Source organism: Ochotona curzoniae, unplaced genomic scaffold, assembly GCF_017591425.1.
Source record: "Ochotona curzoniae isolate NIBS_2020 unplaced genomic scaffold, NIBS_Ocur_1.0 contig_430, whole genome shotgun sequence".
Classification (NCBI taxonomy): domain Eukaryota; kingdom Metazoa; phylum Chordata; class Mammalia; order Lagomorpha; family Ochotonidae; genus Ochotona; species Ochotona curzoniae.
The window spans coordinates 28,381,850-28,404,999 of NW_024466219.1; the positions used below are offsets into that span (position 1 = coordinate 28,381,850).

The 23,150-nt window shown below is 42.4% G+C and overlaps 1 protein-coding gene across 8 annotated transcripts in view; it reads left to right on the forward strand.

Annotated features, from left to right (window-relative positions):
* Positions 1-23,150, forward strand: part of MIA3 (MIA SH3 domain ER export factor 3) — a 50,227-nt gene that overhangs the window by 20,778 nt on the left and 6,299 nt on the right. For 5 of the 8 annotated variants that reach the window (XM_040985712.1, XM_040985714.1, XM_040985716.1 and 2 more), the window contains exons 7-19: positions 7,963-8,094; positions 11,138-11,159; positions 13,411-13,499; positions 13,737-13,814; positions 13,903-14,013; positions 15,966-16,037; positions 16,171-16,275; positions 16,892-17,014; positions 17,107-17,218; positions 18,341-18,396; positions 18,481-18,571; positions 18,742-18,880; positions 22,676-22,777. In XM_040985712.1, the coding sequence (XP_040841646.1) occupies positions 7,963-8,094; positions 11,138-11,159; positions 13,411-13,499; positions 13,737-13,814; positions 13,903-14,013; positions 15,966-16,037; positions 16,171-16,275; positions 16,892-17,014; positions 17,107-17,218; positions 18,341-18,396; positions 18,481-18,571; positions 18,742-18,880; positions 22,676-22,777 (1,232 nt within the window). Of the gene's footprint in view, positions 1-6,707; positions 6,989-7,962; positions 8,095-11,137; positions 11,160-13,410; positions 13,500-13,736; positions 13,815-13,902; positions 14,014-15,965; positions 16,038-16,170; positions 16,276-16,891; positions 17,015-17,106; positions 17,219-18,340; positions 18,397-18,480; positions 18,572-18,741; positions 18,881-22,675; positions 22,778-23,150 lie in introns of those variants that run through there. The other 3 variants (XM_040985718.1, XM_040985719.1, XM_040985717.1) reach the window with 3 other exon arrangements.

The following is a 23,150-nucleotide window of genomic DNA, read 5'->3' on the forward strand; positions in this document are numbered from 1 at the left end:
AGGGAAAGATATAGACTTAAGAGTGGGGTAGCGAGGCAGAAAGCTATTAAGCACTCTGTTGAAAGGGATCCTCCAAAAAAAATTTTTTTTAATGGTTTGGTTATTTATTTGAAAGGCAAAGAGAAAGGAAAAAGAGAGTGAGAGCCACTTCACTTCTCAAATGGCTACAATGGCCAGAGTCCAAAGCCATTAGTTCCCAGGAGCCAAGAGCTTCTTCCAGGCTCTTCTGTGTGGTGCAGGGGCCCAAACGCTTGGGGCCATCCTCCACCATCTTGTCAGGTGCACCAGCAGGGAAATGGATTGGATAGAGCAGCTGGGACTTGAACTTGTGCCTATTTGGGATGCCAGCACTGCAGGTGGAGCTTCACTTGGCATACCACAGCACTGGCCTCCTCAATAAAGCATTTTAATGGCTCAATACATACATTATGTTGTGCCTGATATAAAAAATTCTAAGAAGTATAAGGTGAAGTTCTAATGTTTGAAAAGCTTTCATAAAAGGGCTTGTCAAATATGTGTGAAAATTGGGGACATGGAACTATGTATGAACCAGTCTAAGTGAAGTATCAAGTGCTATGGATATTGGTGTGTCTGGGAGTAACAGGGTGTTAACTCAGCCAGAAAAGTTGTATCAGATGTCAGACTCACAGATTAATAGGTGACCAATAGTTAGTGGAATCTGACAGCAGAGACTTTAGAGGACTGCTTGTCAAATTTCTCACTCATTGCAGTCATCTCTTCTGATACAGCCCTGATCATTGCATATCAACATTTCCCACAGTGAAAGCACCTATCTTATAAGGCTATATGTTCCTCTACTTTTATATCATTTAAAAAGAAAATTATTCAAAAAGCAGAGTGACAGAGAGGGAACGACACATAAAGAAAGAGATCTTCTTCCCCCTAGTTCACTTCCTAAATGGCTACGCTAGCCTGGGCTGGGCCAGGGTGACACCAGGGACCCAGAACTCCATCTGGATCTCCCACATGGGTTGCAGGGACCCAACCACAAGGGGCATCTTGTGCCACTTACCCAGGTGCTATAGGAAGGGGCTGGATCAAAATGCAAAGCAGCCAAGACTTGAACCGTGGCTCTGATGTGGAGGCTTAGTGTGATATGCCACAACATTGATCCCTGCACTCTTTTTTTTTTTTTAGAGATTTATTTTATTTGTTTTTATTGGAAAGGCAGATATACAGAGAGAAGTGCTGGTTCACTCCCTCAAGTGGTCATGATGGCTGGAACTGAGCCTCTTCCAGGTCTCCCACGTGGTTCAGGGTCCCAAGGCTTTGGGCCATCCTTGACTGCCCTCCTAGGTTACAAGCAGGGAGCCAGAAGAGAAGCAGAACAGCGAGGACATAAACTGGTACCCATATGGGATCCCAATGTGTACAAGGCAAGGACTCTAGCCACTAGGGTACCACTCCAGGCCCAGTTCCTTTAGTGTTATATCACAGCCAGATGTCCCTCCATATTTAAGAACATATTAGTTTTTTCCCATTGTGGAATTTCAGTTTGATGGCAATACAAAGGGACTCATATGTAGGAGTCTCCTCGGATGGTAGGCTTATATTTTCTCTTACAAGAAGCTGCCAAGGGCCTGGCACAATGGCTCAGTGGCTAAATCCTCGCCTTGCAAGCACTGGGATCCCATCAGGCTCCAGTTCATGTCCCAGCTGCTCCACTTCCCAACCAGCTCCCTGCTTGTGGCCTGGGGAAACAGTAGAGAATGGCCCAAACTCTTGATACCTTACACCTGCATGGGAGTCCTGGAAGAAACACCTGGTTCCTGGCTTCAGATCAGCTCAGCTGTGGCAATTGCAGCCACTTGGGGAGTGAACCAGTAGATGGATGATCTTTCTCTCTGTCTCTCTTTCTCTCTGCAAATCTGCCTTCTCAATTAAAAAAAAAAATACATATATATGTATTTTAAAAAGGAACCTGCCAAACAGTTCTCCAAAGCAGCTGCCCCGTTTCCTACTCCGCCAGCGGTGTGTGAAGCTTCCTTGCTGGCTCTTGGTGGTACGTTTCAGCAGCCCTTGTGTGCGTGCATGCATGGCTCTGTGGAGCTGACTTCCTGCCGACACGCAGGCCGAGCACCCTGTCACGTGCTGGCTGGCTCTCCTGTACAGCCATTCACTCTGGTGAGCGCTAATGCATGGGTCTCCCAGTCCTCTTGACAGGCTGGCAGGTGCTCTTTTCCCATTTTTTCCCTCCCTCCCCTCATTTTCTTGTTCTTTGTCTAGCCTTGAGGAATGTTTACCCAACACAGTACTGCTTGAACCCACAGTCCAACCCCAAACTGGATGTGGATACCCCCAAGCAGCATCCCAGCTGCTAAGACTCATGTCTGCCCTGAGAGATTAAGACCCCAACTGGAACTTAGCAATGAAAACTACACAGTTCCTGAGAGAATAGGCACAAAAGATGGGATTATTGACAAGTTAGGCATTACACATGAAGAGACTGGTGGATGTGGAGACGGCTGCGAGACTGGAGTTGCTCTAGAAGAAAAGAGAAGAGGTGTTCTAAAAGAAACAATGCCCTCCCCATTTCCCGAGTGTGGGAAAAGTAGAAAACCAGAGGTCTGGGAGGCCCACGGAAACCCCGAGCAGCATAGAGAAGATACCAAGATATAGCAAGGTCAAGTTACTCTGAGCCAGTGAACAAGAGTAGTCAGAGAAGAGGATGAAGATGACAGCAGATTTCTTGCCAGGAATAAGGAATGAGAGAATAGAGTAGTATCTTCCCTGTACCTTAAGAGCAATATTGTTGGCCTACCTTAACATATGCAGCAAGGTTCCATTCAAAAATGAAGGTGGAGACTTTCTCACACACAAGAGCTGAAAGAACTCACCAACACATTTGAACCCTGAGAAATGTTAGAGGAAGTCTTTTAGGGATAAGAAAGATGATAACATTTTGGGAATCCTAAAGCTGTCCATAGGTATGAAGAACACTGGGAGTGGCAACCCTGTGGGTAAATATTTCAGACTGCTTGCTTGTTACGTGTGTTACAAAGGCAACTGGCTATTTAAAGATCAATATTACCAATGTAACGTGGAGTTTAGAAAAACACCTGAAAGTAAGTTGTAAAATAATAGAAAGATCAAAAAGATGAGGAATGGTAGTCACTGTTTTAAATTTCTTATTCAAGACATGAAGGCATGTAGTGTCATTTGAAGGTGGAGTGGAATAAACATGTATTTTATAGACCCTCAAGCAACTACTAACATAGCAAAACCATATAGCTAATAAGCCAGCAAAGAAGATAACCTAGAATTATGTAAAAGACTCAAGAGCAAAGTATGTGACTAGGGATGAAGGGAATTTATTTCCTAATGACAAAAAAGTCAGTTAATTAAGAGAATAGTAGTATCCTAAGTACCTGTGCTCCTAAGATAGTATGAAGCAGGGGCTGGGTCCATGGCGTGATAGGCTAAGTCTCCACCTGCAGCTATGGCATCCCATATGGATGCTAGTTGGTAAGCTGGTTGCTCCATTTTCCATCCTGATCCCTGCTTATGGCTTGGGAACAGCAGAGGATGACCCAAGTCCTAGGGTGCCAGTACCCACGTGGGAGGCCTGAAGGGAAGCTCCTGGTTCCTGACTTCAGATTAGCTCAACTCTGGCCATTGTGGCCATTTGGGGAGTGAACCGCCAGATGGAAGATATTTTCTCTGTTTTTCCTCTCTGTAAATTTACCTTTCCAGTAAGAATAAATAAATCTTAAAAAAAGAGAGAGAGAGAGAGAGACTGGTTAAAAAGGACAAATTAGTCTTCAAACGAGCAGAAGAAGTAATAAAGATCTTTGAGAAGGTAAATTAGTGAAGTGGAAACAAAAGAAAAATGGAGAAAACAAAACCCAAAACTGGTTCTTCAAGATGAATATACTTTATATGTTCTCAGTAAACACAGAAAAAGTATTTAGGTTAAAAAAATCATTGAATAATGATCTAAAAGCCAAAAAGCTAGCAATAAAAGGGTTAAAAATTAAGATTTATTTTTTTATTCATTCGAAAGGCAGAGTCATAGGAAGAGAGAGAGAAGGAGGCAAAGATGGGATAAAGATCCTCTATCCACTGAGTCACTTCCCAAATGGCTACAATGAGCTGGACTGTGCCTGGCTGAAACCAGGAGCCAGGAGCCTCCTCTGCTTCCGCCATGTGGGTGTTGGAGCCCAGGGACTGCCTGGCCAGGTGAATTGCAAGGAGCAGATTCAGAAATGAAGCGGCTTGGACTTGAACTGTTGTCCATGTGGGACCCTGGAATCGCTGGCAGTGGCTTTACTGGCTGTACCATAATGCCAGCCCCAAGGGTGAAAAACGTAAACTTACAGCCAACATCATATTTCATACTGAATGAATGAATGATTTTTCCCCAAGATCAGAAACACAGAAGTCTACTGTCACCAGATAAAAAATTTACATCTAAAAACAACCATGTCTCGGAGCCAGCATTGTGGCACGATGGGCCGAGCCAGTGCCTGCAGCACCAGCTTTCTAAGTGTCAGTGCTAGTCCTGCCTGCTCCAAGGGAGTTTTACTTAGCAAGAAAAACATCAACTTCTATACATAGATACACATGTACATGCAGCCAGGCAGATGAATGAGAGAAGCCAGAGAAAACAGAATCGCTCATGTTTTCTTCCACGTATATAAAACTTTGGAAAACACAAACCATCATGATCACGGTTCCACCTGGGGGTGAGGCGCCGAGAGGAGTGACAAGAGACACTGGGGTTAGCAAGGCGCTTGAGGAGACTTCGGGAGTTTAAATGGTCATTATCTGAGTTATGACGATGGCTTCACAAGTCAATGGATCATTTGAGTGCATGTAATTTATTGCATCACAATTTTACCTTGAGACTCTAAAAAAAATTTGTTTTTCTCTTTGACTTGCTTAGATAAAAGTAGTATTCCAAACATACTTCTTCTGTATCTTGTTTCAGATGTATTTTAGAAATCATACCCTGCCCGATCCTATTTATGTAGCTAGGGAAACATAGCCTAGCTGTATGTAAAACTATTTTACCTCTTACGTACAGCTTTGTGATATACTTTGGCTCATTCAGCAGTTCTTTGATGGATATTTTGGTTGCTTGCAATCTTCTTATTACCAATAAATAAGGCTGCACATAGGGCTGAAATGACAGTTTCGTGCATGTATCCTTTTGTTTTGTTTCTTTGCAAGGCAGAGTGACAGGCAGACACGTAGAGATCCTCTTCTGCCCATCTTGCCAACATTTTTCTCTTGCTGCATTGCCATTGTTTTTGAGCTATATCTTCAGAAGTGCTATGGTTGAGTCAGCAGGTGAATTGGCAGGTAATTCTGGGAGAGGCTGCTCAGTTCTCATTCATGTCAAGTTGTGTCGTTTTGTGTGATGATAGCCATGTTGGAAGAGAGGCTGTCTGCCTCACCTTCTCTCTCCAACAGCCTGTTGTCAGCTGTTTGGATTTTCCCAACCTGAGTGAGAAATGATACCTGGTGTAGAATCAATTTGTATTTCTTTCCTGATGAGCGAAGCAGATGTTTCTGTGTTCTATATGCTTACAAGTCATTTCTTCAGCCCATTTTCCTTTAGGTTTGCTGGTCATCTTCATGTGTTTGTAAAGCTCTTTGTATTTCAGGAATATTGTATCTTTTGTCTGTAATATGTTACATGTATCGTTCCCTCAGGTTGTCAATGGCAAATTGTGTTTATTTTGCTCTTGTATGTATTGGGGGAGGTTATAGGGAGCTGGGTAAATAATTTTAAGTCATCAAATTTACAATTGCTTTCTTTTATGGCCTCTGAATATTAAGACGTAATTCTACCATATTAGTGCACATACATTTTTTCATACATTAAAAAAAAAAGCCCATTTTCCCCCCTAGTACTTGTCTTTATTTTTTACATTCAGGCTTCTGATATTTGTAAACAATGACAAAAAGACCCCCTCCCCTTTTGTATTCTTGAACCATTTTCCATATGGCCGTGCTAAATATGCCTCTTCCGCTGATTTTTATTGTATGCCAGGTGTGCAACGCAGCTGCCTCCTGGCTTTTCTGCTCGGTCTCATGGTCTACCTTTTGGGATTCATGGTCTACTTTTTTGGACTTTCACAGGGTCCAGCCAGGCTCTTGTTTCAGGGTTTTGCTTGTTCTTTTGAACTTGGCCCTATGGAACTGGAAGGCATGTTTTTTACGATCTACAAATACCGCTTTTCTCACCCCAACGATAATTTTCCTCCCAAACATTTATAATCTAAGTCAGTAACCTTACAAGCCTCGTTACAACACTTAGATATAGTGGTGATGATGGCCTGACTGCTTAGGACAGGGGAACTTGGGAGGAAGAACTGAGCCGTGGGCGGGCGTGGGCAGAAGGCAGGTCTCTGTCCTGGACCCGGCGGCCGTGCCGGGCTACAGGCCCTCGGGAGAGGAGCCGGGAGGCATCACTTCCAGGGTCTGGGCACGTGGGGCCACTGCATGGTGTGCCAGCGCAGTCACCCGCTGGGGGGTCTCCTGCGCCCACAGCGTCTCTCCCATGCAGCTTCCCCTGGCGTCTTCACTCCGCAGAGGGGCCGCTGGCTTCGCCGAGACCGGGGTTCTGCAGGTTTCCTTCGCGCTTCTGCCCCGTCCCCCCCCGGAATTGGTTTCTTCCACTCTGGCTCCGCCCCCGCGGACCCGCTTCCGCGTCAGCACGCCGACTGCGGCCCGGGGAGCAGTGTCGGGTGACGTGTGCCACCGGAGGCGTCCGGAGGGAAGTGCTAGTGGCCGGGTGAAGGCCGAGTTCATTCCCGGTGACCGCCCCCCTGAGCCGGGGCCTTTCCCGAGGCGGAGCGTTGTCGGGGGGCTGTCCGGAGCCTGTCGGCAGGGAAGCGTCGCCGCCAGCATGGACTCGGTGCCCGCCACGGTGCCTTCTGTCGCGGCTTCCCAGGGGGACCCGGAACTCCTGGGACCCCTGTCGGTGCTCTACGCAGCGCTGTTTGCCAAGCTCCTGGAGGTGACGGCCCCGTTCCCAGGGCGGGATTCCCGGTTCTGGCCGGCGGGTGGACGAGTGGCGAGTGGAGTGGGTGGCTGCCTTGGCTGGCGGGCCGAGGCGTGCGTCCGGCCCAAGGCCGGGCAGGACGTGGCTTGCTGTGCCTTGGGTCCGTTGAAGAAGCCTTTATCACCAGTCCATTTTATGGTGGAGCACTTAAAGCGATAGATCCTGCTGCTGCCTTCTGGTCTGCTGTTGTGGTCAAAATACACAGGGCATGGCGGCCCTGCCGGTCTTTGCCCTGTGGGCATCGCTGGGGACTGGGTGTGCTTAGGGTAGTGAAAGCAGTGTGTGGCAGGCAGGTGTTTAACTCCCGTCTTTGAGAAAGTGGTTAGAATCAAGGCATGGAGCTTTAGAGACGACAATTAAATTCCAAAGTTTAGGTAGACCAGTCACCTCCAACTGTCTGAACTTAGCATTTCTTGTTGTTTTTCAAACCAGAAGAGTGGAAGTTATGGTTAAAGATCTTACAAGGAGTAACACATCGTTGGTGTTATTGTCGCCATACTGGTTCTATATGCAGCCGTGAAAATTGATTATTTCTATAGTATGTTTAAGTCACTCTCCCTTAGGTGGTTTTTGTTTTTGTTTTTGCGTGACTAAAGCCAACTTACCCAACACCAAAGTTCAATCCGAGGAACCCTAATGATGTCTTAGCGTTGTGTGGCAGGGCCCGTGCACTGCAGTATGAAAGGACTCGAGTGTACTCGGTTAGAAAGGACTTAGACTCAAGGGACTCCAAAACACCAGGCAAGACCAAGCAGGAGCAGGAGGCTGCTTGTACTCGCTCTTTCTGGAAGCAGGAGGAGTTTCGAGGCTGTGGGGAGGGAGGAGATTGGTCATCTGATGTTGGTTTAGAATTTCTACGACGACACTTTGGAATACTTCACTGCAGATTTCCTTACAGTTTCTCATTCTTTGCAATGCACCTGTTTCAGCTAGTTGCCACGCTGCCCGATGGGGTCCAGCCGGGACCTGATTTTCATGGACTGCCCTGGAAACCTGTTCTTCTCACTGCCTTCCTGGGAATTGCTTCCTTTGCTGTTTTCTTCTGGAGAACCATCCTCGTGGTGAGTAAACTAAGCTAACCTGTACTTTGATGCATGAATCTAACCTTTTTTTTTTTCTCAGTTCCTGACAGCTGAGTGCTTATAAATTCAGGCTAGCCTTTTGAACTATACTAATTTGGTGTAATGTTTATGTTGGTAAAGATGAAAGCAAATGAGATGCATATGATCTCAGTGGAAAAACTTCAATTTATAAATCCTTTTATGAAACTGTTGTAAGAAGTAGGAGTGCATGTGTGTGTTCTACAAATAGAACTGGTAATTCATACAGCCATCCTCAAAAATAGTTTAATAATATGTATCAGAAGCCTTAAAATGTTCATATCCTTTTTACATCCTGTAACGTCATGTCTAAAAATCTGTTCAAGATCTTATACCGGAGTTCAGTGCAGCAGTATTTATAGAGTGAAAACACAGCCTAAATAACCCCTAGGAGGGAAATGTAAATGATTGCACATCTGTATAACAGGCTGTTAGATGGCCTTGTTTATTTTGAAGACATTGGGGGTACAGCAGATTCTCAATAGTAAGTGGATAAAAGTAAACTCCAAGACTTCAGACTGCAGATAAGCTTTGTTATATACACACACTCTGAGAAAGTACTTAAAGGAAATCCGATAAAATGATAGAAATTCTTGTAACTTTTTGCTTGTATAGGAAAATTTCTAGAAAATTGAAGAAATAGATATTTTACTACAAAATATTTAAAAATTCATGTATGGTTTTTTCATAAGATACATTTTCTGTGAACATTGTAAAGAAATCACACATGCATGGATTTCAGATTTTTCACCCCAAAATAAGCTCATCTTTTAATTCCATTTTCCATGAACTTTTTGAACTATGTAAGGAAGTCTGTATGCCACTATATGTCATACTTAACATGATTGGTAAACATTGTCAGTGTAGAGGAGTTTTGTAGATAAAAAGCCTTCAGTTAAATCTTAACAGTTGGAGTTGCCAAAAGCACTGAATACCAATCTTTCCAAATCTAAGTATTTTTTTTTTTTGCAATTTTACAAATTATACCAAATGTAATTGTATTTATCTTGTACAGCTGGGTCTATAATTGCTTGAAAAGAAACATTCTCTTGAAAAGTTCCTGCTTGTTCTCCTTCGGGACTTTTCTGACCTATAGCTGTTCCTCATGAAAAGGAAGGGACAGGAAAAGGGAAAACACAGTTCCCCTTCTCCCTGGTCCCACAGCAGACGGCCCGGCCTCTGGGTTTTCCTGTGGCTTCGTGTCCTGACACTGCTTCCCAGCCTCAGCGTCTGACTTGGGGCACTTGGTCTTTAGTTTTAGCGTTTTCTCACTTTCCCCTGCATGTTGATGGGAAGAAAGGGAGCAAAGGAAACTTTCCCTCTAATTAGCAAGGCTAGGACATTAGATGAATAGTCATTTCTTGCCGTGTTGCAGTTTTCTGAATGCATTTTCCTCTAACAACATTATTGTAAATGGAATGTAGATACTATGATGATACTGAGATGCCATAGAGTCTTCTGCCATGGTCTGAATATTTCTTCATATCCTCGCTTACAGAGAAATTTAGTTATGCTTATATTTATCATAACTTGTTATAATTAATTATTTTAGTTATGCTTATAATTTGTTATAATTAATTACTGATTTGGTTCTATTATCATGTAATTCATTGCTATCTTTGGGAAATGCCACATCTTTTTCCCTTTAAGGAGGATGTCAGCTGATATTCCTCTTTTTTTTGGTAAGATTTATGTGTATTTGAAAGAGAGAATAAGTCAATCTCCCATGCTCTGGTTTATTCCCCGAATGGCCCCAATAGCTGGGGCTGGGCCAGGCCAAAGCCAGGAGCTTCTTCTGAGTCTCCCACTTGGTGTAGGTGCCCAAGCACTTGGGCCATCCTCACTGCTCTTCCAGGCACATTAGCAGGGAGCTGAATTGGAAGTGGAGTAACTGGGACTCCAGCTAGTACCCAGCCAAGCTCTGCGGGGGTAGTGTAACTCCCCACACCACAGCACCAGCCCAACACTTCTCTTGTTGGTTTTCCTCTAGCAATCCAACTTTTGAAACCTTTCAGGTTTATAACCACTGATTTTAGTGATCTGAGAAGGTCTGATGTTTTAGCTTATTGGATATTTCCAGATTGAGTAAGTAGCCAACTTGTAGTATGATTTCTATGATTTTTTTCTTCTGGAGAATTAGAGGCATATCTTAGATAAAAATTTTATCTTTAATTTTGTTTCTGTAGAGTCTTTTTGAAAATCATTGGTTCTAGACTTCTTTCTGGCTGTTTGGGGGTTGTCAGATAAACCCTTTGGGTAAATAAAGCATTAGTGTATTATTGTGAAAAAATTATCTACTTTAATAAAGTTAGGTGCTTACTTCTTTTTTTTTTTAATTGAAAGTAAATTTATTTTAGTGAGCTGGCAAGAAGGGAAAAAATATAGGGCCATATGTTACCATCAGTTTTGCTATGCATATTTAGAGGGAAACTTCTTTTTTTTTTATTGTTAATAACATTGTATTATGTGATACAGTTTTATAGGTACTGGGATTCCCCCCACCCCTCTCTAAGCCCTCCACCCATGGTGGATTCCTCCACCTTGTTGTGTAACCACAGTTCAAGTTCAATTGAGATTCCTTCATTGCAAGCATATACCCAGCATAGAGTCCAGCATCTTATTGTCCAGATAAGTTCAACGGCTTCTTAGGGAGACCATCCCTGGTCTGAAGGCAATGCTGGCAAAATATCATCCCGATCAATTTAAAGCCACAACATAACATCAGCAACAATATACAATGTTATAGGTGCTTACTTCTTAAGACTGGTGCTCACTTAATAGATTATTAAACATCTTTGGCTGAAAGTAACATACTTTAGTGTTTCTATCAATCAAAAATTGTTTTTGGGGTTTGAGTTGTTGCTTGACCTTATTTTTTAATCTCATTGAATTGTTACGCTGAACCAAACCATTATTAAATTCCATTTGACTAAGATTTTGACCATCAGGAAGTGAATTCTGTTAGTAAAATGTTTTATACCAATTCATTTTGTTTCTCTTCTAGGTAAAAAATAAAGTATATCAAGGTAAGTTTTCTGGCTTATTTTGTTATTTTGTTGTACTGTTCTTCCTTTGTATTGAGTTGTAGGTGAAATAGGAGTAGATCTATATGGTGACTTCTGATGTCAGATTGACCCAATTCCCGAGGATTTTACTCTTGCTAGCTTGCTGGCTTGGAAAGTGGAATAGCTGGAGGTGATGAGGAGTTGGGTGATGGCAATTAGCTTGATTTGGTGCAGGATAGCTCTGGATGTTGGAGTAATTCAGATTCCTTATATGTGAACTACAAGCCTGTGCTAATGATTTTAGTCATGTTAACTATTTGCTTACATGGATGACCTGAGGAGAAGAAGTGAATAGTAATATGCTTGAATTTTCTGCTGCTGCTTTTTTTGTTTGTTTTTTGCAAATGGTGTATTTGAAGTGATCCCATTTTCTGAGAAGAAGGGTACTTGTGAAGTGAGCTCTAACTTTTTGCTATCTTTCAGATCTGAAATATATTGATGGAATCTCACTGAGTTTTTAGATTTCAAAAAGTTTACACCCCTGTTGTTATTAGCAATAGATTACTATGTTAAAAGATTTAAAAAATTTTTTATTTGAAAGACCTGGTGTGGTAGCCTAGTGGCTAAAGTCCTCTCCTTGCATGTGTCAGGATTCCATAGGAGCACCAGTTCTAATCCTGGCAGCTCCACTTCCCATCTAGCTCCTGCTTGTGGCCTGTTAAAGCAGTCAAGGACGGCCCAAAGCCTTGGGACCCTGCACATACTTGGGAGACCTGGAAGAAGCTCCTGGCTTTGGATAGGCTCAGCTCTGGCCATTGTGGCTGCTTGGGGAATGAACCAGCAGATGGAAGATGTTTATCTCTCCTTCTGTTTGTAAATCTGACTTTGCAATGAAAATAAATAAATCTTAAAAATTTTTTATTTAAAAGGTAAATTTACAGAGAATGGGAGACAGAGTGAGATCTTCTGTCTGCTGGTTCACTCCTCAAATGGCCACCATGGCTGGAACTGAGCCTATCCAAAGCCAGGGGCCAGGAGTTTCTTTAGGGTCTCCCATGTGGGCATAGGGTCCCAAGGACTTGGGCTGTCCTTTGCTCTCATCCCAGGTGAAAAGCAGGGAGCTGGATTAGAAGTTGAATAGCCGGCACCTCAACCAGCACCTATAGGATGCTGAATTGTTAGTGGAGGATTAGCCTGTTTAGCCACTGTGCCAGCCCCTAGAATGCTTTGTAAAAATATTTATTTATTCATGTGAAAGAAAGTAACAGAGAAGCAGAGTGTGAACTCTTCCATCTGCTGATTCAGTCCCCAAATGTCTGCAATAGCCAAGTCTGGGCCAGGCTGAGGCTGCAAGCTAGGAACTCCCTGTGGGTCCTCAGTGTGGACGGCAGTAGCTGCAACATTGGCGCCATCATCTGCTGCATTAGCGTCAGGGAGCTGGAGCAGAAGTCGAGCAGCCAGGACGTGAACCTGTACTCTAATATGGGATATGGTGGTGGCTTAACCGATTGTACCACATGCACATCCTACAAATTATTTTTAACAAAAGATTATTTGAATGGCACACACACGTATTTGCTGGTTCATTCCCCAAATTCCTACAATAAGATAATAGTCAGATTAAATGAGCCAGAAACTTCATCCCTGTAACCGCTATGGGTGGTGGGAAACCAAGTCTGAGGGCCACCGTCTGCTGTCTCCCTAGCGCATTAGCAGGAAGCTGGATCTGTAGAGACAGGACTCTGTCCAGGCACTTGGATATGGAATGTGTAGGTATCTCTAGTGATTGCTTAACCCACTTAACACTCATCCACAAAGCACTTTTTTTTAAGATTTTATTTATTTTTATTGGAAAGTCACATATACAGAGAGAAGGAGAGACAGAAGCATCTTCCATCAGCTGGTTCATTCCTCAAGTGGCTACCATAGCTGGAGCTGAGCTGATCTGAAGCCAGGAGCTTCCTCCAGGTCTCCAGAGTGCAGGGTCACAAGGCTTTGGGCCGTCCTTGACTGCTTTCCCAGGTCCTGGGCAGGAAGCTGGAAGGGAAGGAGAGCAGCCAGGACACAAACTGGTGCCCATATGAGATCCCGGCGTGAGCAAGGTGAGGATGTCAGCCACTAGGCTACCACGCTGGGCCCCACAAAGTACTTTTTAAAGGCATGAATGTGCCTGAGCAAATTCTTTTCCTCATAGTGCCAGGTAACATGTGGGAAGTATGTGTGTGTGGGTATTATTGATCATAGTAATCTTAAGGATTTTCCCCCTTTTTAGTCACTGAACAGCAGATTTCTGAGAAAGTGAAAAATATCATGAAAGAAAATGCAGAGCTTGTACAGAAATTGTCTGATTACGAAAAAAAGGTAAAGGTGTTCTTTCAGTCATTTCCCCTCATTGTTTCAATATATTTCCACCTGTCTTATAGTTCAATTAGTATATTTCAAAATTGTATTTTCTTATTATTGCCTTGCAGTTGTCCAAATCCTAAGCAGTCATTAAGTTACAAATTAGTGCCTCCCTATGTAAGGGGTCACTCCCTTGAAAACAAGTTTTGGTAGCGCTATAATATACCTGAATTCTCAATGTTCGATTTTATGTAGATCAAAGAGTCTAAGAAACATGTTCAAGAAACCAAGAAACAAAATATAATTCTCTCTGATGAAGCAGTTAAATTTAAGGTAAAAAAAATCTCATCTTTTAAGATTGTAATCTAAAATCGAAAGTAAATGGCATGAGTAAGTATTACTAAGTATTTTGTTTTGGTAGGATAAAATCAAGCGTCTTGAAGAAAGTAATCAAATTCTGGATGACACTGCTAAAAATCTTCGTGTTATGTTAGAATCTGAGAGAGAACAGAATGCCATGAATCAGAACTTGGTAAGCATTCCGCTGCTGTTACTGTAACTGACATTGAAACTATTTTGTACGTTATGTGAATTGAACTTTGCCATCCTGGCTACCCCATCCCACTTGAGCATGATCATCCAGCTGAGGTAGGAGTTGCCAGGTGTTTCCTTTCAAATGATCCCCCCCCCTTTTTTTTTTAAATTGAAAGGCAGAGTTACAGAGAGAAAAGGAGATCTTCTCTGCTTCCTGAGTATGGCTGCAACAGCTGCAGCTGGGCTGTTCCAAAGCCAGGAGCAAGGCACTTTTTCTGGCTTTCTCACGTGGGTTTAGAGGCCCAAACACTCGGGGCATCCCTGCTGCTTTCCCAGGCCATTAGCAGGGCAGGGAGATGGGTTGGAACTGGAACAGCTGGGACTTGAACCAGTGCCTATATAGGATGCTGGTGCCACAGGTGAAACTTGGTGTTAACCGGCCACACCGAGGCACTGGCCCCAAAATGATTATTTTTCAACCTTTTCTTTCCTGCATTCTTGGGAAGGAAGTGATCGTGCACATCTGGATCTATAAACAGCAGGGAATCGGGTTTCACCTCTAACGTCATCATAGGCTATTGGGGATTCTTCTGTATGTAACGTTTATGTGATCTTTCTCAAATTCTACCATTTAATATAGTCAGGTTAATTTTTTTTTTAAAGTTTGTTTATTTTGGAAAGGCATATCAGATTTACTAGAGAGAAAGATCTTCCATCCTCTGGTTCACTCCTTAAGTGGCCACAGTGGATCCAAAGCCAGGAGCTTCTTCCAGGTTTCCCAAGCAAAGGCAGAGTCCCAAAGCTTTGGGCAGGCCATCCTCTGCTGCTTTCCCAAGCCATAAGCAGGGAGTAGAAGGGATGTGGAGTAGCCAGGACATGATCCAGCACCTGTATAGGATCCTGGTGTTTGCAACCTGAGGATTTAGACATTGAGCTAGACCCAGCCAAGAGTATTTTTTTTTTTTTAATTTATTTTATTTAGGACTCGGCAGGGTAGCCTAGCGACTAAATCCTCACCTTGCACGCGTTGGGATCCCATATGGGCACCAATTTGTGTCCCAGGGACCCTGCTTCCCATCCAGCTCTCTGCTTGTGGCCTGTTAAAGCAGTCAAGGATGGCCCAAAGCCTTGGGACCCTGCACCCACGTGGGAGACCTAGAAGAAGCTCTTGGCTCCTGTCTTCGGATTGGCTCAGCTCTGGCCTTTTGGGCCACTCAGGGAGTGAACCAGCAGATGGAAGATCTTTGTCTCTGTTCCTCTCTGTGTATTTCACTTTCCAATAAAAATAAGTAAATCTTTTAAAAAATTATTTCAAAAGCAGCATTACAGTGAGAGGGACAAGCAGAGAGATACTTTCTATCCACTGGTTTACTCCCCAAATGGTCTGTAATGGCTGGGCCTGAAGCTTTACTCAAGTCTCCACCCATGGGTGGCAGGGGCCCAAGTAGTTGGGCCAGCTTCTGGTATCAGCAGAGAGCTGGAACAGAAGTGGAGCAGCCAGAACTGGAATAGCGGCCATATGGGATGCCAGTGTTACAGACAGGAACTTAACCCACTTTACCACAATGCTAACTCTTAGACAAGAATTTTTGAAGTGACTTTGGGATTTTTTTTTTCACTCCTAGGGTAAAAACAAACTAACAAAAAACATTAATTTGAACTTGTCTACATGAAAATGTATTTACTTTCTATTTGTCTGGAGAGCCAATATTACATTATTTCATAACCAGACAAAGTTGATAGAAGCCATGAAATATTTACACCTTTGATTATTTTCCCTCATCTTTTTAATCTTGAGTTTCCTTCCAGACCAAGCGAATCTCCTGCTCTTCCTGTAATGTAAAGGGTGGCTCAAGATAAGCTTTGTTAGTGTGTGTTCATTGAAGCATATACCCTGGAATTTTAAGTTAAATCCTAATTCATGTTTTCTGTTCTACTTCCACATGACAGATACTGGAAAACAAGAAGTCTATAGAGACTTTAAAGAATGTTATTTCAATGAATGCTTCAGAATTTTCAGAGGTAAAAGTATTAATACTGCGTCTTAGTTTTGTTGAGCAGAAACTAGTTGTGCAAAATGTATGCAAAAAAAACTACATCTATGACCGTTTTTCTCCCTTTGGAATTAATTCACTAAGAGGTTACTTTGCATTAGGTTCAGATCGCCCTTAATGAAGCTAAACTTAGTGAAGAGAAGGTGAAGTCTGAATGCCACCGAGTTCAAGAAGAAAATGCTAGGCTTAAAAAGAAAAAAGAACAGGTAAGCAAAATTCACGTCATAGATGATCGAGAGAACTGAAAGTCATTGTCTTATAAATTTCTTTCCTGGAACTGTTTTTAAGATAATGAAATATTCATGAAGAACCCTGTTCTTGGATATGCAGTTTAAACCATGCTTCCCAAACTGGTCCATGTGTATGTTCTCCATCTGTTCTGGATTTTCTGTTCTTATGTACAATTCATTGCAGCCATGAGAGTGTTTAGTCTTCATCTTGTCAAGCACCAACTTACTAACTTGAGTAGCTCCAAAGGGTTGACTAGATGGACTTTTTAAACCAAAAAATTAGTAATCCCATGGCTTGCTTGAACAGTTACTGTTAGGAGTCTGGACTTAGGCGACAATGAGACGTGTTTGTCCTTTCCTATTTGAAGTGATTTATTTGACATTGCCGCAGTTCTCTGAAATATGCAATAACTTGATAGTTCTGATATTCTTATTAGTGCTTGGAAGGGTAGGGTCACCCTCCCCTCACTCCTAGCCCACAGTGACATGCCAGGGGACACAATTTTCTCTGTCCCTGTCACATCCACATGGCCCTAGTGTCTGTAATGCAAGAGCCCTAACCTGTAGGAATTCGTGTGCTTTGGTATTTCAGTTGCAGCAGGAAATTGAAGATTGGAGCAAATCACATGCGGAACTCAGTGAACAAATCAAATCATTTGAGAAATCTAAGATAGATACGGAAGTAGCTCTTACTGACAAAGATGGTGATGTCAATGTAAGTTTGTTTGCCTGCTTAATGCTCGGGAACTCTCACAAAATCTGCCTAAATGTAATTGAGGGGCTCTACCCCGTTTGCTTCTCTTGCAGGCTTTGACTAACTGCATTACACAGCTGAATCTGTTAGAGAGTGAATCCGCATCTGATTGTCCAAGTAGAGGAGGAAATGAGTCAGATGAATTAGCCAAAGGAGAACTAGGAGGTAATATCATCTTGGGGAGGTGGGATTTCTGTTTGCTTTTCTGTCTGTAAGTACACCGATGCTGCTTTTCAGCTGGTTGCATTTCATCTTTTAAAAAAATATTTACTTGTAAAACAAAATGATAGAGGTAGAGAGAGAGATATCAGTTTCCATGTGTTAGTTCACTCTCAATGGCTGCACTGGCCTGAGCCACAACCAGAAGACAAAAATGTATTTCATTTTGGTCTCCCTTATTGGTGGCAGCGGCCTAGGGCCATCTTCTGTTTTCCCAGGCACAGTAGTGGATTAGTCAGAAGTGGATTAGTTGACACTCAGTGTAGCATTCTGATTCATGATGCTGGTGTCAGTGGTCGCTTACACTGTTCCACATGCTGCCCCTGGATTTCTTCAAACTGTAGACACTTGTCACTAAATTTATATACATGTCTATTTGCATTGAGCAGATGTAGGCTGATGGGGTATGGAGGTAGCAAAACAGCTTGTAAGCAGTGTTGATTTTATTTTCCTTTGCAATTGAGGACTTTATGTTTTATGCTTCTAAATACTGAAACACTGTAGAGTAGAGAGAAGTTATTTCTCAGCCTTACGGAAATGACATATGATTTTGATACACTTCATCTCTAGCTCTTTGATTTTGAGGCTTACCTCCTGTTTTTAAAGGTATTAAGGTGGTTTGAGCCATAAACCAATGACAAAAGTTAGAGTGTGCTGGGACTTGAGGGGAGAAGTGTTTACTGGTGAGGAAAATTTCTAGACATTATCTTTCAAGTTGGATCTTGCCTGCATACTGTCTTAAACCAAACGCTTTGGAAAAAGGGGTGTGAATCTTTCTGGATAATACATTTGCCACTGTGGAGTTGGGTCTGCGATAGAAAGACTTTATCTCACACATTTCTTCTTATTCACAAATGGCACGAATAATATTTTCATTGTACAAACTGAGAATTTACTTTGTGAATCTAAGCTTGTAATTCTCTTAGGAGTCAGTCAAGTTCACTTGACTTGGTTAACTGATTGTTTCATTCGTTGTTGAAACATGATAATCATCTAACTTTGGAGAAATCAAGAAAATTTAGAGTTAAAAGCAAACAGGGGAAATCACAGGAAGTTTTTGCTTTTTAGGCAACCAGAGCGAGAAGATGAAGAATCAGATTAAGCAGATGATGGACGTCTCTCGGGTACAGCCCTTCTTAGAGCCCCACAACTAGCCATGAATTGTTCCTGTGCCTCATTTTTAAGAATCTTTCTTTTGCAATTTTTAGACACAGACTGCAATATCAGTAGTCGAAGAAGATCTAAAACTTTTACAAAGTAAGCTGAGAGCCTCCATGTCCACTAAATGTAACCTGGAAGGTAGGTTACTTTTTGAGAAGAAGCTGTCATATGTTGGAATGACATAAAATTGTATTGGAAAGATGTAGAGGGTTTCTTACTTGCATGCTTCCTACTCCTCTCAGCATTGCCCCCTTGACCAAATCCTCAAGTCCTTGAGCATACATACATCAACTGTTTATCTTTTATAGACCAAATTAAGAAATTACAAGATGACCACAGTTCCTTGCAGTCTACCAAAGCTGAACTGGAAGACGAGTGCAAAACACTAAAGCAGAAAGTGGAGATTCTGAGTGAACTCTACCAGCAGAAGGAGATGGCCCTGCAAAAGTACGGTTTCCATTGTTCTTCATTAACAGTGATATTGCCATTATGATTAAGTAGATATGCTAGTACAGTTTCATCTTTGAATTGATCTATAGGCTCTTTCAGCTGTACTTAGTCTCTCTTCCTTCTGCTTTGTTTTTCCTTCACTTTGAATGCTCTTTCCATTCTGACCAGCGTGCAGAAGTTAATGCCCTTCATTCGGATGAAGGGAGTGGCTTCACAGTCCTGCTGCCCAGTGCTGCTTTTGGTGATGCACACCCTTTCTTTGGGTCCACCACTTAATTCTTTTTTTCATGGTCAGTTATGTAATCCTGATTTGTTGCATTTGTTCTGGTAGCTCTTAATATAGCCTTTGAAAATCCTGAATGATTTGTATTAGCTGGTTCTTAGTTACATAAAAGGAATATATAGTTAGTGAAAGTATCAGATGTACTTATTATAGTCAGATACTCAGACTGCACATAGCAGTGATGTCAGAAGTTTCAAATATGGAACTACTTGTTTGGGATGCATATTTAAGTATTAATCCTCTAAGACTTACATTTCAAGTTTGGAGATAGGGATCTTTTGGAACATTTTTATAGTTCATTTTAAGATTTTTCACCCTAAAAACATCTGAATGTTCATCTCTTCTGTCAGTCCCCCATGGTCAAACCCTGTATAGCCTCTATGGTTCTATTCTGTATATCATTGTGGCACTTAAAGTTTGCCAAGCACCTTCTCATCCTTCCAGAATCAGCTCTAGATTCCTTGCAGGAGGAGGACACTTCTGCAGCTGGCCCTGAGCGGCTCTGCAGCTGCACCAGGCAGCAGCCCCTCCTGCTGCTCCATACACTGCAACCTCTCTGTATTTACATGTGCTGTCTTCTTTGCAGTGAAACAAGGGTTTTTATTATTTCCACTTGGCAATCTGCTGCTTACTCAAATGTCTATGCATCTTAACATTTTTTTCCGGAGTCAGTTGTGGCATAAATAGATAAGCACAGAAACTGAAGGAGCAATATTTTTTTTTCTTATAATCTAACTCTTGAACATGTATGAGTTGAAATATATAGAGTGGTACTTGCTTTCTGCTTGATGGCATGTTCTGTGTTCCTTTTTCCTCCTTTCTTTCTCACAGCTTGTTTACTCTTACCTTGCTAAACTTGATAACTGTAGGTTGTTTCACTTGACTTTATATAAAATCCTAGAAGGCCATAGCATATATTTTGGACTTCACTAAGAAGGCTGCAATTTTGGCAGATTTGTGGCATAGCAGTTAGTAGGCATTTTGGGATGCCTGCCTCTAATGTCCGAGTGCCCAAGCTAAATTCCTAGCTCTGCTTCAGTTCCAGCTTTCTGTAATAACTGTGCACCTGGGAAGCAGCAGGTGATGCTCCAGTGGTTGGGACCATCACCCATGTGCGAGACCTGGATTGAGTTCCAGGTTCTTGGCTATCCTTAGGTGCTGCAGGTGTTTGTGGAGTAACTGAGTAGATGAAAAATTGTTCCATATCTCTCTGCCTTTCAGATAAATAATTTTCTAAACTAAAAAAAGTCTGATATAGATGAATAGCTTTACCCTTCTGGGCTTCAGCTCATTCATGACTTAGATCTGTTACGGTAATGCATTTTTAAAATTTTTAAATACTTTCTTTAAGATTTGTTTTATTTATTTGAAAGGAAAAGTTACAGATAGAGAGGTGTTCTACCCAGTGGCTATAATGGTCTGGGTCACATCAGGCAGAAGCCAAGAGCCAGGAGCTTCTTCTGGGTCTCCCATGTGAGTACAGGGGCGCAATGACTTGGGCCATCTTCCACTGCTCTTCCAGGCTCCCCAATAGGAGGCTGGATTGAAAGGGAGCAGCCAGCACTCCGACTGGTGCTCACACGGGATGCCAGCACTGCAAGTGATTGCTTTACCCACTTTGCCACAGCACTGGTTCCATAATGTATTTTTAATACTAGAGTCAAAAAGAAACAAATCAGTATTTTTATTGTAAAGTCAGATATACAGAGAGAAGGAGAGACAGAGAGGAAGATCTTTTGTCTGGTGATTCACTCCCCAAGTGACCACAATGGCCGGTACTGCGCCGATCTGAAGCTGGGAGCCAGGAGCTCTTCTGGGTCTTCCACATGGGTGCAGTATCCCAAGGCTTTGGACCATCCTCGACTGCTTTCCCAGGGCAGAAGCAGGGAGCTGGGTGGGAAGTGGAGCTGCCGGGATTAGAACCGGCGCCCATATGGGATCCCGGTGCATTCAAGGCGAGGACTTTAGCAGCTAGGTCACAGCACCGGGCCTGAAACAGATCTTTTAATGTGCTGGTTCACTCTCCTGATGCCCTTAGTACCTTGGTTAGCCCAGGATGAAGCTTGTTACCTGATATGGATCTTCCACTTTGATGGCAAGAACCCACTGCGTAAGCCATCACCTGATGCTTTCTAGTGTCTGTATTAGCAAGCAGCTAAAATTAGCTCCGTAGCCAGGACTTGAACCTGGCAGTCACCGTGGAGTAGCAGGTATCTTACCTGTTAGGCTGGACACTCCTCTTTCCTTTGTTCTTTTATTGGTGCTGTATTTTAATACTCCATGATTTTACTGCTTTTTGCATTGATATCCCATCAATATTCACTTAGTTTACAGTTATAATTTTCCTAGCACTTCATTTTGCATCTTTAGTCTTCTATTTGATTATTTCTATTCCACATGAAGAACATCCTCTACTGATTTTGTGAGCTACTATTAATATGAGAATGTCTTGATTTTGATTCCATTTTTAATGCATCTCCCTGTGAGTTTTAGAACTTATAGCGGTTAGGAGCCAGTGTCACAGACAGTGGCATAGTGGGTTTAGCTACTGCCTGTAACGGCAAGTCCCATATGTGTACCAGTTTGCATCCTGGCTATTCCACTTCCCATACAACTCCCTGGAAGGTGCCTGAGAAGGCAGCAGAAGATGGCCCAAGTGCTTGGACCTCTGCAGCCACCTGGGAGATGTGGAAGAAGTTTCTGCCTCCTGGTTTTGGCTGACCCAGTCCAGCCCACCCCATTGTGAAGTGAATCAGTGAATGGGAGATATTTCTCTGTAACTCTACCTTTCAAATAAATAAATCTTAAACAGTCAAAAACATTGGCAGTTACTTAATTTTAGCACTTTAAAGATGATCAACTAATTATCTTCTTGTTTTCAAGTCCTTTTAAGGAATCTGTTATTCTTAATTTTTCTTTTTGAATGTCACTTAGCCTTAGCTGCCCTGCGTGACTTTACCCTTTTTGTGTTGTGGCAGTCTGTTGGGAGTATCTAACCGCAGCATCTGTCTCTGTCACACATGTACGCTACTTGGACTCATAATGATCTCTTGAATTTGAGGGACATTTTTCTCTCAGTAGTTGTGCCTCATTCTCTTCTGATTCCATTGAAATATGCTAAATAAAAAAAAATTTTGTATGTCTCTTACTTCCTGAATTTGCTTCGTTCTGGATGTTTTCTTCTGACCTATATACCAGTGTGTTAGCAGTGTCAGTTGTCCAATCTGCTAGCCATTTACTGAGTTCTCAAAATTTCAGTTACCTTTCAGTTCTGTAATTTCTAATCTTGCTGAGATTAAGAATATTGGTGCTTATTCCCTGGAAAAAAAAATACACACACACAAATACATATGGCACAGTTACAATCTGTTGCGATAATCCCATGTTGTGGGTCTTGCTGACAGTGTCTGTTCTTGTAGAATGCCTGGGTGGTTCTGATTGAGGGGCCGACAAGGCACGTGATCATTGCGGTGAACATTTTAGACTTTGACAACTGGCTTTTTTCTAAGGAAGCTGAGTCAGGAAGAGTACGAGCGGGAAGACAGGGAGCAGCGGCTGTCAACGGCAGATGAAAAGGCGGCTTTGGCTTCAGAAGAAGTAAAAACTTACAAGTGAGTTCAGCTTCTAAAACTGTCAGTAGCTAATGACTAGTGTTGGCATGTTTTACATTATCCAGGAGAAAGCCGCACAGCAGCACAAAGGATGAAGGGTCTGAATACACTCGTCTACCATAGGAGAAAAAAATTTTAATGAATAATGTAAACTTGTGTACTGATATTAGCAAGTATAAGCGTATAGCTAGCCAGGCCGTAGGAGAATGAAGTGCATGTAATTCTGAACTAATTCTCTGTGACGTTTTAAAACCCATTAAAGTGACTGTGCTGTTTGATACAACCAATAGGCATACAGAGCTCTCAGAAATTTCTGTGGATATAACTGAATTAAAAAAAGCTTTACGGAGGAAGATATTCCCAGTTGGATTAT